A 14,451-nucleotide genomic window follows, 5' to 3' on the forward strand; every position below is an offset into this window, starting at 1 on the left:
CGGATTTGCTCTCCGTGCCTTCTGGGTTTTGGGTCAGGCTTTGGAGCAGCCCCACCCTCACAATGTGCAGTATTTACCATCATCCTCCGGACAGAAACCCTCCTTGAGAACGATGAAATTATGACCCTGACCTGCACAATTCTTTCCTCTGAGGAGAATTTTACTAAGATTGAAAAATTGCTACTGAGCTTTCTTGCAAGTAAAGGAAAGGTCAGATAACGCCCCACGATAAGGGCCAAGGTCACACAGCGACTCTGCTGGAATCTGGTTCAGGGCATCAGACTTGTGACTCTTAGTTTTCTGCCCTAATGACACCACATTTAAAAGCACTTTCTAAATTCAAAGCAATTATGGTGGATCAAAGAGTTAACGAAGTGCATCTGGGCACATCAGACCTCAGGTGTAGAACTTACACGTCACTATAACTGTTAACACTCGCAAACGTGTACATGCTCCTTACCATTAAGCAGTTTATAGTCTAGAGAGGACAAATGGGTACGTACATAATCGTTACTTAAAGTACATACCAGGAAAATGGTACATTAGAGTTGTGGAAACATGTTTCACATTTATATGAAATTTAAAAAAAAACTAAATTAAAAAATGCACATGTGCTCTTGTCCATGTATTTCTGACTATAATCCATTAAAACATCTGACTTAAAATATTATTTCAATTAGGCAATATAACCTCACTTTAGGTATCTATTATAAACGTCATGTAATAAGTACATATGCTGTGATTTAGAATAAAGTAAATAAATTAGCAGACTCAATAATGAATTCTATAAAGACAACATAAAATTGGTAACAACCGATGCCCTACTAGGTTTTTATGAGAAGCATTTTCATTTATGCTGTTTTCATATGAACGAAGAATTTAATGCATATCATTTCATGAGATTTGATAACAAAATGTTTCTCCCTAGAGGGGAAAAAAAGCCAATTAAAAACCAACACAGGAAGATGTTAAGTAAAGCTTCAAACATTTAATGCTTAATGTCTGAATGTTATTTTTTTGTGTACCAACAAATTAATGAAGAATATTTTGGTAAATCAGGATGAAATTAAAAAATTATTCACTAAAAAGAAGACAGGCGATATGGCACATTTAACACTTTTCACAGAATTCTATCTTTATATGAAACAACTGTCCCCAAACATTTAAACAATGTTTGCAAGGTGCATATCCCCACTTAAAGCACAATACGAAAACTCAAAGCTCATGGATGCAAAGATTTTAACTGAGAGTAGCCTTCAGATATTTCTAAAAGCAACTTCATTACATTAAAAAAGCTATGATAAATACACACTATATTTTAGGAAAAAATAAATGAAGAGGCTTTATTGGTCTGATCATAGTGGGAAAACATTTTTGCTAGATTAGCCACATCCTGGAATCCATGCACTTATTGGCCTTTTGGTTCATGGCTTTATAGATACCGTTTTCAGAGCACAACACCCTGACACTAACTTTTAAACAAAGCTTCCAATGATGCCTCTGCTTTACACCCTCCCTCAACGCCCTCCACCTGCTGTCAGCACAGAGAACTTGACTGCTGGGCAGGCAGGACCCTCTGCTGTGTCTACACTTGGAGCTCAGGGCTTTGTCATCTGCTTCCCTTGTGTGTCTCCACATACGCTTCCCCATTCGCTCACCGCTCAGTCGTCCCCAACTCCCTCCAGGGATCGTCCTACCCACAGAGGGGAGTGCTGGCAGGGATCCTGTGTCCACCTGCCACAGAGCTGGCTGCCTGCTTGACGGGGACTACTGTGGACCCCCCTACCACTCTATAAAGTAGGTACCATTCTTCCGTTATGGACGAGGAATCTCCAAGCCAAGGCTCATCCAGTGTGTCAAGATCACACTGAAACTAGCAGCAGCGTTGCAACGACAGCAACACTGAAGTTTCTGATGCCGTACGTGCCAGCACGGCCCCAAGCCACCTACACACGAGGCCGTCCCCCCACGACTACACAAGACAGGGACCACTCTTCGTGTCTCGTGGGACGGAACTGAGGCACAGAAAGTTAAGTACTTTGCAGACGGCATACACTCATGATTTGAACCCACAGGTCAATACAATTCCAAAGTCCAGTTTTTTCCTGCTTTATTTCAGAAATCCAAATCCTCTGAAACACCCCATCTTACTGCCTTGTGAAAGGCTAAAGAGACACAGTCGTGTTTCTAAGGTTCATCACATCATGCTTAGAACTACTACTCTAAGCTTTTGAGATCTATGAGAAAAAATAGGAAAGAGACTTTATCATGAGTTACAAGAGACTTAAAAAAACGACCCAGAACATAATCCCAAAAGTTTATTTAAAAAGGCTAATGGTAACCTAGAAAATACATTAAGTATGTTGTTCAAAACGAAAGGGTCTAAACACAGTGTTTCCTTTAAGCTCTGTCCAAACCCAGCTCTTAGGCTGTGAGCTGGATCACTTCCCTAGAAAAGCAAGAATACAGATCCACTGCGCTGAAATATTCATCCACTCTTCACGTTCGCAGAGCGATCTAAAAGGACCATAGGCTGTGGGGTGAGCTCGGCTAACGATTCAGAGGGAGCGCTGGAACAGAAGGAGAGCTCACCTTTCTGAGGCCTGATGATGAAAGACTGCGTGGCCCCGTGCACCAGCCGGCAGTACCCATCTATCAGGTCGGCCATGTTCTCGGCAATGGTCAGGGACGGTGCTGTCACCGTCAGAGGCTGGACAGGGGAGAAGACCCAGAGAGAGCCGTTATTGTTCTTTCCAGTAATCAAAGGGACAGCTGCACTATGACATCAGATCTCTAGATACACTTGAACACAGAGTGGGAGCGAAACAAGATCTGTCATAAGGTTTGAGTGAAAAAGGAAGTTTGATATTTAAGGATGTTATTCCTAGAATATGTGACAGAAGGCAAGCCCAGGCAAAAAAAGAAAAATCACTTAAACCGAGACTCCCTTTCTAGAACAAAAAGAGGTGAAAAAAACCACTTCCTTTCAGAACGTCTGGTCCCTTAGGCACGCTCTAATTAAGAAAAGAATTTAGAAAATTAGTAAGCTAAAGTAGAGCTTATTTTAGAAACTAGACAAATGTGGAGTAAATTTTTATCAACCGTCATCGTAGTTTTTCTGACACTGAATGAGCGGAATTTCATTATTTGGAGCATGCACAGCACGTTCTGCTCCAGAGCTTAGAAACCACACTTTCCAAGTTAAACATGCAATTACGATAAATTTCCCCAAAACCTATCATTAAATGTTATCCAGGAGATCATCAAAGCTGTATCTTACTTTCAAACACAAGTATGTCCTAACTCATGTAGTCTACATAACCTCCTTCCAAAGGGACAACGTATTTCACCTGCAGTATCCTAAATATTATTTGAGGGTAGCAAACAGAAAGGAGGACAGCCTGAAAATGATGGTGCAAACAAGAAATTACTGAGGTATTTTCAGGAAAGTTCAATTTGCAATACGGTTTCAGAATTTCATGGCATCATTTGTTTACTTCTGAGAATCCACTGCCTGGAGCCTAGAAATGCCGCGATCCCAAGGCAGCAGGAGCAAGAAGGCGTGAGGAGCGCCGAAAACAAACCATCCCCGCAGGGGCCGCAGCAGAGCAGAGCCCAGGTGTGCGAGTGGGGCCAGGTGAGCCCCCAGAACGGGCTTCACCCACGAGAAAGCCTGCGTGTGCCGCCAGGTGGTGCAGACTCTTCGGTATGTGAGTATTCTCTGCCCGTCTTTCAGAAAGGTCACCTTACGTAGTGTTTGCCAAATGTTCATTTCTCGTGCCAGGCCTGCCTTTACATTCCACACCACGTGCTGATTAAGAAGAGGCTCCGGGTCCAGACTGTCTGGGATGAACTCCATGTCTACCGCCTACTAGGACCGTGGCCACCATCCTGAGCTTGGTTCCCTCATCTACAGACTGGGGGTAACCAAAGTATCTCAGAGTGCCTCTTCCGCTGGGTTCTGAGGATGCCGTGTGTTGCCCTTGGCTTCTGTGTTAAGTGTCGGACAGTGGGGACATATGTGGCATGAAGTGCCAGCTGCTGCCGCGGTTATTTTCCTAGTTATTACCCCCCAGAGAATGTCACATACTGCACAGTCTGGGAAATAACACTGTAACATAGTTTACAGAATTTATATAATTCTAAGAGGCTGATTTTCTTGGTAATTCATGATAATCTTCCAGCATCTCCACAATAAGGCTCCATTAATTTTTAAACCTGTTTTCTATTCTTGAGGGCATTTAATCATTATTATTCGTAATGTAACGCTTATTACATTAGAGAAAGCTGTGATTCTGATGACCCATGAATACTTCACCTGCAACCAGAAACAATCGTCATTTCTACAACAGCGCTTTATTTTCGTCTTCCCATCGTGACGCACGTGAGCCCTCCTTACCTCAGGCGCTCCTGCAATCTTCAGCTGCAGCGTCCCCTTCCTGTCCTTGTCTTCGCTGTTTGAATACTGAATGGTCTGCACTTGATTGAAGTCGGCCAGGTGTGTGGGCTTTGGGAAGAAAAGGCAAACGCTCTGGACCACAGACGCAAGACTCACGTGAGCTATTCTGTGCAGTCCTCACGGCCCCAAGCCCACCTCATCCTCCTGAGGACACCTCCCTACGCGGGATGTCTGAGGAAACCAACTGTCCGTGTTGCCTGGGGGGCCATTCTCCCTCTGAGGGGCAGTCATGGACCTGCTAGGGCCACCTGCTCACTTCACGGTCAGGGATGTGTCTGCTCTCTGTGCTCCTGACGGCCGAGGGGCACTCCATCCTCAGGAGCTGCACAAGTGGTCACCAGTCCCACACGACTCGTGACACAGAAAGGAAGGAGGGAGTCCCTGACCTGACTCACCCTCTGGCCTGGGGGGAACCGTGTGAAATTCTTGGCCTAAGGGAACATTCTGCTCCACTTCTCACAGAGAGAGGGACCTGTTCCCACTCCCAATGCACCCTGAGCTAGAACAAGTCTCTGAAACGTTCTGAAGTTCCAGAGTGTAACAGTGCTAGGGAGACGCTGGGTATTCAAAGGGCCCTTCCCACACAGACAGGCCAAGAGAGACACTGTTCTTTTTCCCAAGAGGAGTAAACTCTTTTTTCTTACACAGACAAAACATGCCCATCCGTCTTTCATCCTCTACCATTTCATGACAACGACCGGTTCGCGTGAGACGATTCCTACTGGTTTATCCAAAACAATCGGCCTAGTTAGGACCTCTTTCTCTTAGAACATCACAGGTATCAGCCCCTCCCTGCCAAGTGCCCCACTCAGCACAGATTATGCCACTGGGATTGAGCCGGAATTACGGTTCAGAAGGGGACTCCTACCCCGCGCCCCTTCACAGGGAAGCGTCTCTGCAGCACTGCTCTCAGGCATTGCTGTCAGGCCCCCCACACGGACGCCCACGGGCAGTCCTCCGTCCCCTGGGCAGCACACAGCACGGCCCGCACGCCTGGCCCTCTCTTGGCCTCTGTCCTCGTGGGCTTTCCTCCTCCCTCCCTGGCTCTCTTTCCATTTCCTGGCTTCTCCCCTACTCAACCCACAAACGTTCAGGTGCTACAGGGCTCTGTGCTGGGCCCCATCCTTCTCGCCAGCTGTGCAAGGCCTGCCCGGCGAACACCAGCCAGTCCTGTGGCACAAGTACCATCTCCAGTCCTGAGCTCGGACTCAAGTATCCCACTCCCTACGTGACATCCTCGCGTGGACACTGGAGAGAGACTGACCGCACACCCAGCACAGTCACGGGGACCCCCCCTCAAAACACCTTCCCCCTCCAGTCTTCCTCACTTCAACAAAAGCGTCACCATTCAACCTGGTTCCTGAGTGGAAGTATGAAGGCATGATTACTAACTCCCCTCCTTCCCTTACCTCACATCCAGCCCAGCTCCCAACACCCAGAATCCGTGCGTTTTCCCTCCATCCCCACGGCCACCACTCCAGTACAAGCCACTGTCTTGCACGGTGCTCAGAATCCGTCCTGCAATTGTTTCCCAGCCAGTGTCCCTTCATCCGTGTTCGTCCTCTACACAGACAGCCCCCGGAAGCCAGGGAGGTATTTTAAAATGTAAATCTGGTCCTATTAAGTCCCCTGTAAAAACGGTACAATGCTAGCCCAAAGGAATCAAACACCCACATGACCTGACCTCTGCCTGCCTCTCTGACCTAATTCCCCACCAGGACCTCGTCTTGATGGGATGGGCTCTGGTCTCACTGGGGCAGGGCCATTCCCTGGGGGTTGTTTTCAGCTGACCAATGAATGAGGACCAGGGCTGTGAGAGGCCATATAATGTGCAGGAAATTCCCACATGGTGAAAAACTGTCTTGTGTCCTGAATGGCTTTCAAATATCCTGGTATTTATTCATGCTGGTGAAAAATCTGATTCTAGAACCCACATCTATTTTAAAACACAAAGTATGCTCTGCATGGAATTTTCCAGGAATGCAACTTAGGTGTAATTCAGGGAATATTACACTTTCCTGTCTTTGGAATGTTACTATGAGTTGCTCACCATTTTAGAAAAGGACATCACCGAGGGTGATGCTAGTCTGATGTTTGAGCTGCTGGCACAAGGTACATACACTGTCATAGAGGAGGCCTGAGGCTCCTCCTAACACACGGGGAACCAAATATCATTAAGTCAGTGGTGACACATGAAATGACAAATATCTCAATTAGTTTCAGTAAATGGTTATATTAAAATATTCCCATTACTGGCATCTTACAATTTAAAAAAATTTCCAAAGCACAAAAAGAAAGTTGAGTTATGGAAATTATTGTATTTAACTTATTTTTTATTCCTTCTTTTAACCCATTGTTTTTCTGCCTCATTCTGACATTATCCCTCAAAGTCGACCACATAAAAAGAATAAATTTTAAAGAAGTACTTAAAGGGAACAGCAGAAGAAAAGAATAAAAATAACCAAAAGATATTAGGAAAAGGAAATCTGTGAAGATAAATACTGAAATTAATGAAGACAAATAGATTAATGCTATAACCCTACCCGCTAAGCCTGTCCTTCAAAAGCAGCTGAAATAAATCCTTTGCAAATCTGAAAAGAAGAGACAAATCCAAACAGACAAGCTTAGGACTGAGAAAGGATATAGAAATAAAGTTACTGGAAAGTAAGAGTATCACGAGATGCAACTCTATGGCAACAATTTAAAAATGTAGAAAAGCAGATGAGACACTAACAGTATGAATTACCAAAACTGACACAAGAAATGGAAAACCTGAATAGATCTATTACTACTGGAGAGGTTGAAAAAATGGTTAAACACCCACCATTGAAAAAGGCACCATGTGGTTACATATATTGATTCTATCCGCCTTCACAGAACACACAACTCTACCTTGACTTAAAATATTTCAGGCCACAAAATGATGAAAAGCCCCCTAATTCGCCTGATAAAATTAGTGTAACTTCTAATATCATGTCCTCGTAGAGCTAATATAAAAAGAAAAGACTAGATTGATTTCACTTATAAATAGTTGCAAAAATTCTATATATTAGCGAATATAATAAATCACTATTTCAAAAGAATAATATAGCATAACCAGTAGGAGCTATTAAATGGCTCAATATCAGCACATCTAATCAAGATAATATACACTAATAACAAATAAAAAGAGAAAACACCAGGATCATATCATTAGGGCTGAAAAAGCCTTCAGTTAAATTTAGTAGGCACTCTTAATAAAAATGCTAAGCAAAGAAAGGCATAATTTAAAAACATGAAAGATACTTTACTAAAGGGACTTTACTGGTGGCGCAGTGGATAACACTCTGCATCCCCAATGCAGGGGGCCCGGGTTCGATCTCTGGTCAGGGAACTAGATCCCACACGCATGCTGCAACTAAGAGTTCGCATGCTGCAACTAAGGAGCCCATGTGCTGCAACTAAGACCCCACACAACCAAATAAATAAATATATTTCTTTTAAAAGATACATTACTAAAACCCAACAACAAAAATTATCCTGAATGATGACACACTTTTTTTTTTTTTTTTTTTTTTTTTGCGGTATGTGGGCCTCTCACTGTTGTGGCCTTTCCCGTTGCGGAGCACAGGCTCTGGACACGCAGGCTCAGCAGCCATGGCTCATGGGCCCAGCCGCTCTGCGGCATGTGGGATCTTCCCGGACCAGGGCGTGAACCCGTGTCCCCTGCAGTGGCAGGTGGACTCTCAACCACTGTGCCACCAGGGAAGCCCGACACACTTTTAACTGATAAATTAAAACCTAAAACAAGATAGGGATATCCTCTACCACCCGTTTTTAAACATGATCTTCAAGGTGCCTGTGAATATGAGAACAGGAAAGAACTGCATAGATTAGAGAAAAAAGTTAAAACTATTCTTTTTTTTTTGCTGATTACATGATTATATACCTATAAAATCTAAGATTCTAATAAAAAATGACTTATTAAATGAACAAGGTTGCTGAATATATGATAAACAACAATCAAGTATATTCTGCTATGCTCACAGTATGAATTTTAAATTGGAAATGGCAAAAAAAACTTTTCCCAATAAGGCCAAAAACTCTATAATACTTATGAATTAGCTTAATACAAAAAATCTATACGAGGGCTTCCCTGGTGGCACAGTGGTTGAGAGTCCGCCTGCCCATGCAGGAGACATGGGTTCGTGCCCCAGTCCGGGAAGATCCCACATGCCGTGGAGCGGCTGGGCCCGTAAGCCATGGCCGCTGAGCCTGCGCGTCTGGAGCCTGTGCTCCACAACAGTGAGAGGCCCGCGTACCGCAAAAAAAAAAAAAAAAAAAAAATCTATACAAAAAAGACTATGACATCTTATTGAAGGATGTAAAAGAAGTCCTGAACGGGCTTCTCTGGTGGCGCAGTGGTTAAGAGTCCACCCGTGCCAATGCAGGGGACATGGGTTCAAGCCCTGGTCCGGGAAGATCCCACATGCCGTGGAGCAACTAAGCCCGTGTGCCACAACTACGGAGTCTGAGCTCTACAGCCCACGCTCCGCAACAAGACAAGCCACCACAATGAGAAACCCGCGCACTGCAACGAAGAGTAGCCCCCGCTCACTGCAACTAGAGAAAGCCTGCACGCAGCAAAGAAGACCCAATGCAGCCAAAAATAAATAAATAAATAAGTAAATTAAAAAAAAAAAAAAAGTCCTGAACAAATAGACATACCATATTCTTGGACAGATAACTAATATCTACTTTCACAAATTAACAAACAAGTTGGAATCCCAACAGAATTTTCTGCTAATTCTATAAATTTGGTTTCGAAAGACTAAATAGCCAGTAACAGCCAGGAAAGTGTACAAACAAAAGATGACACAGGGATGCAGCACCCACCTAGAGCAGTCCCATCTGGATGGAAGCAGTACAGAAAGAGAGAACTGTGTCCTTGGACCAGAACGGAGGATCCAGAATTAGATCACAAAGATGGCAGACGTTCAGTTCAGAGGTAAAAGATACGATTACTGTGCTGACACGACTGGCTGCTCACTGGGATACCAACAAGAAGAACAACAAGGGGACAATGACAGCAGCCAGCATCCTCTAAGTGCTTCCTCTGTGCAAGGCCTTCATCTCAACACTGCACACTCAGTACCCACTTCATTCTCCTACCACCCCTCTTAGGTCGTTGTGATTATTATTGCCATTTTGCTGACGAGGAAACACAAGCCAGCTGTGAAGAAATGGACTCAAAGTCACACGGCCAGCATGAGGGTGACCCACTGGGAACCCTGGCTGCACACTCCAGAGTCCATCCTCCAGACACACCGCAGGCCCACCTTGTACCACACAAAAAATTCCACACGGGTTAAATGCGAAAGGACAAAGAAAACCTGGCAAGAGGATACAAGAGACTACAAATCAAAGAGAAGACAGATAACGTCACAGAGCTTCCTGAAGAGGTCGTGCCACTTTATACCCTCACAGAGTGTATGAAACGTCCAGCTGTTGCACATGCCTGCCAACACCCGGAATTACTCATCTCCTTCACCTCAGCCATTCTGGTAGGTGTGTAACAATATCACACTGCGCACTCATCTGATGACTATGGGGCTGAACGTCGCTTCACTTACGTCTTAACTATTCGGACATCCTCTATTGGGGTGGCTGCCCTTTTCTTAGTGATATTTTTGATCCTGGAAAGAGCCAGAAGAGGCTGTTTCAAAGGACATGATACAAGTACAAATATACTTAAATTAGATGCAGAAGTGAATGAAGAAATCAGTGTCTAAAACTTCTCCAGATGAACTGTAACAGCCCCATTCAGATCTCACCAACACATGTGCCATTTGTGTGATTCCCTTCCTGCCCGACTAAAGAATTTCAAAAACTTTCCACCTAGGCTGTCTCTTCCTCTCATTCCCTTGAGCAATAAACGCTGTGAAACGGCAAGCTTTAATGGCAGAATGATGTCGTTTCCAAGAGGATCCTCATTTCCTTATTTTGATTCCCCTTTGTCCACAATCAGGTCCGAGAGGAGGTGTGTTCCACACAGGCCGCTCCCAAGACTTGCCCAAAGCGCACTTACGTTGCAGCCCTTGTCTGTGAGGTAACTGATCCCTTCTTCGGGGCCAATCGCCAGCTCCACCGAAATAATCCAGCTCGACTTGAAGGTGAAACGGGTGACGGCAAAGGTACCAGAAGGAAAAAGATATTTTAGATAAAGAACCACGGACACATTAAAGGACCAAAGGGGGGCTGGACTAGCTTGCTACTGATCTTTGTAACCAAATAACACAAAATATTTACAACCTCCCGGCGCAGCATCTGCTGAGGCTAAGCAGAGACAGACCGACTGTGCTCATTGCAGTGGGTCTCACGCCAATGGGTTCTTTGGGAAGATTATATGAATAGGGAAACTAGCCCTTAGAGAACAGTTAATCAATGAATCGCTGGGCTGGAATAAAAAAAAATCTGAGGCATGCTATTAAAAAAGGATGGTTTTAGTCTCACGTTGACACATTTTCTTTTTGTATTTTTCCCACTGTAAAATGACAAAATATTCTCATGTTGTTAAAAATGTGACAAATTAGATTTCAATCAGAAATTTAGATATACACGGATAAGAAAAAGCAAAAGAAATCACACCTAGTCCCACCCTATTTCCAAGTCCCCATACTTACACCAAGGGCACACTTGAAGCATTCTTTATCAAATCTGTACACTGGGGAGAGGATCTCAAAGAATTTCAAAATACTTTCTTCTCTATTAAGGTTGGCAAACTGTCTAAATGTTTGTTGAATCAATTTTCTTAGTGTTTTGGCCTGCATGATAAAATTACAAACATCTTTTTAGAGCCAACAATGGGTAAAGACCACAGCAATAACAGCCAACACCAAGGAACATTTCTTGTCCAGCCACCACTTAATACCACCTACGTTCACCAAATGCTGTATTTATCAGAGCTTTGTTTCTTTTATTTAAAAAAATTATAGTAAAATACACATAAAATATACCATCGCAACCATCCTAAAGTATACAGTTCAGCAGTACCAAGCTTTATTTCTTAAACAGAAATTGGTAAAGCAATAATTGGCTTATTAGAACATGTGGTAAACAGTTAGGCATTAAAAATATAAGGGCTATATTCGCATGTGACCTGAAGTCGCTAAAGGAGGCGACATAAAGGCACTCACACATCCCAACCTGGGAGGGGAAGTCGACACACCCTTTCTGAAGGCAATTTGGCAATAAGAAATCAAAAACTTTAAAACCACAACTTTTGAGAAATTATTCTTTGGGAATGATGAAAGAACTGTGCAAAGATCCAGCAACAAGGAGGTTCAGCACGGAAGAGTATAGAGTACTCCACAACCGGCCATGCACACTGCAGTTGGTCTGCTACCCAGATGTCCTAAGACTGCTGTGCACATCCCATTTACTGACATGAAAATCGGTATCACAGTGCTACATGAAAAAATAAGATAAGGCAATCTGTTGTAGCGTAGAAGCCTTTAAAAGGAGAGCACAGGATATGGGCCTCACACAGGCTGGCACACGCACCAACGCACAGTGAAGACAAACCAGCCATGCCTCTCTTCTCTGTGTAGTGGGATCACAGGTGATCTCTGGGTGACTTTTCATTTATGTGAGTTTTCTATTTATAAACCATGAGCATCTGGATGGTGGAGGGTGGCGAGCCCACAGTCCATGGTGTGTCAGAGAGAGGAGTGTGGCCTGAGGGGGCCAGCGGGCAAAGGATGTGTGATGGATGAGGTCTGGGGAAGGGTACAAGAGGGTGCAGGCCACAGGACGCAACTGGGTCCACCCTGGTGAGATGCAAAGCCCTGGGGCAGCCTGGAATAGGAATATTGTGATCCGACATAGATTTTGACAGGAATCCTCTGGCCACTACGTTGGGAACAGTATGAAGGGAGCAGGAGAGATCCAGTGAGATGCCAACAAAATAATCCAGGCGAGAGGTGATGGGACCCAGGCACTGCTGCACAAGTGTAGAAGCAGAAAGGAGTGAGAAGTAGTCAGATTTCAGATTTGTTTTGAAAACAGAATCAACAGGATGTACTGAGAGGTAAGAGTTACCACTGAGCTGAAATGGCCAAGACCAGGAGAAGCAAGGCGGAGGAGGGTCTTAGAGAACACCAGGGGCCACCTGAGCCTCGGTGTGAGATGCACACAGACAGGAAGCAAAGCCAGGAGACTGGAGACAGGACCAGGGTGGGATCTGGAGGGGCAGGGACAGGACCTCATCCCACGGCGGCCTGCAAATCTCAGCAGTCAGGGAAGTGGGAGCAGGTCAGTCAGCAGGGGGTGGCATACTCTGGTGGGTCAGGGCAGTGACGGCCTGCCTAGAGTGGCCCGAAGGTGCCAGTGTGGTCAAAGGATTTCTGGATCTGGGACACCGCAGAGTGAGCTGGACCGCTAGGAGCAGTGGTCAGCGCGGGATCCAGTTCCAGAGGGGCTGCGGTTACTGGAGATGAAGACCAGGGTGCGAGGCGGCGGGGGGCAGAGAGCAGGCCCTAGATAACCTAGTGCTGGTGACTTTTATTTCACAAGCTGGCTCTGCTCCTGCAGAGAAGGTGTGGGGGAGAACGGAAGCAGGAAGACTGGCGCCGGGCACGCATGGCCACCTGGGTGATGCTCAAGATGGCAGGGAAAGCGGGAAGTCGACACAACTCGAGCTTTGGGTGGAACAAGCAGGCAAACAGAAGGGGCGGGGCTCCGGGAAGATCAAGTCCCGTTAATTCTGAATGTGCCTGAGATCCGCAAGTCTCCCGAGCTAAACCACTGAGCATAAAGCTGGGTACAGATCCGAGCTCAGGAGACAGCAGGGCTGGGTCAGAACCTTACGGTCTCCAGCCGACGTGATTACAGGCATGGGGCCTGATGACTCCCACAAATACAGTGGCCGCAGGAAAGAAGTGCGGGCCAAAGTCTGCTTGGTAGGCCAACATTGGTTTTAACCAGGGCTGGGGTTCTGACAGGTGGGCCAAGTGTGGAACTACAGGCAATTGGAAGAGAATCAGTTACGGTTTTAGATCACAGGAACTAAAGTGAAGAGAAGCAAAATGGGTTCAAGGGCAAGGCTTGACTATCAGATGTCACCTACAACATGAGTGGTTGGCCTTGGACACTGTGTAATAGAAAAGTCTGGGACGCGTGGTTTGGGGAAGAGCCGTCCAAGCTCTGGCCACGAGCCCAGAGACTGAAAAAGGCCACTCTCGCCACAGCTGAGATGGCATTTAACAGCTGTTCTGACTCCAGGCTTTGCAAACACTCTCTGCGTCTCCTCTTGAGCATTAGACCCACACATATGCACGTGCCCACCTGAGCCTTCCACCTGAAATTCCCAGACACCTGAAACCTGGCATGCCACCAAGAGAACTTGTGACTTTCTTCCAGGCCTGGACCTCCTCATCTCAGCAAATCTCCCAGCTGCTTAGAGACAGAAACCTAGGCGGCAACCTTGACCTCTTTCGCCCACCTCTCAAAACCCACTGCACTGCCACGTCCTCAAAGTGCTTTTCCAAAAGCCATGTTCTTTTCTCTAAGCTTCCCACGCAGCAGCCCCACTCTTGCTTTGCTTTCTGTGATGGTCTCCCGTGGATACAGAATTCTGGTAGAAGAGAGACTAGTGAAAAACAAGGAAATGGAAATATCTGTGATGTGAGCATTATACGTAGTTAGTTAGTTCTTTGTTAAGTGTGTAGAAATAACTCTCACGTAACAGGTAAATATGCGCACATGTAAAGATGAAACGCAACACCTTATGGTCCCTGCTGATTCTCATTCTCCTGCCGACCCCATGGCAGAGTCGCTCCCAATTCCACGTCTCCTTCCCTCACTGTTGTCCCCTGACCCCCAGCACCTGTGGAATGGGTGTGCATGGGGTCAACTAAACTGTGCACCTGACCATTCAACCTGCCGGAAAACTTCTGAGCAACTGGGCAAATAGGTTTGAAAATAGTAACTGTGCAGTGCTAGCAGACAGACAG

General features: G+C 45.5%; 1 protein-coding gene across 1 annotated transcript in view; it reads right to left on the bottom strand.

The window, feature by feature from the left end:
- The window catches only part of PTK2 (protein tyrosine kinase 2), a 167,526-nt gene that overhangs the window by 97,135 nt on the left and 55,940 nt on the right, over positions 1–14,451 (bottom strand). The window contains 4 exon segments of the mRNA XM_032610452.1: positions 2,593–2,710; positions 4,400–4,507; positions 10,527–10,604; positions 11,122–11,262. Coding sequence (XP_032466343.1) covers positions 2,593–2,710; positions 4,400–4,507; positions 10,527–10,604; positions 11,122–11,262 — 445 coding nt within the window.

The sequence above is a fragment of the Phocoena sinus genome, chromosome 17, assembly GCF_008692025.1.
Source record: "Phocoena sinus isolate mPhoSin1 chromosome 17, mPhoSin1.pri, whole genome shotgun sequence".
Classification (NCBI taxonomy): Eukaryota; Metazoa; Chordata; class Mammalia; order Artiodactyla; family Phocoenidae; genus Phocoena; species Phocoena sinus.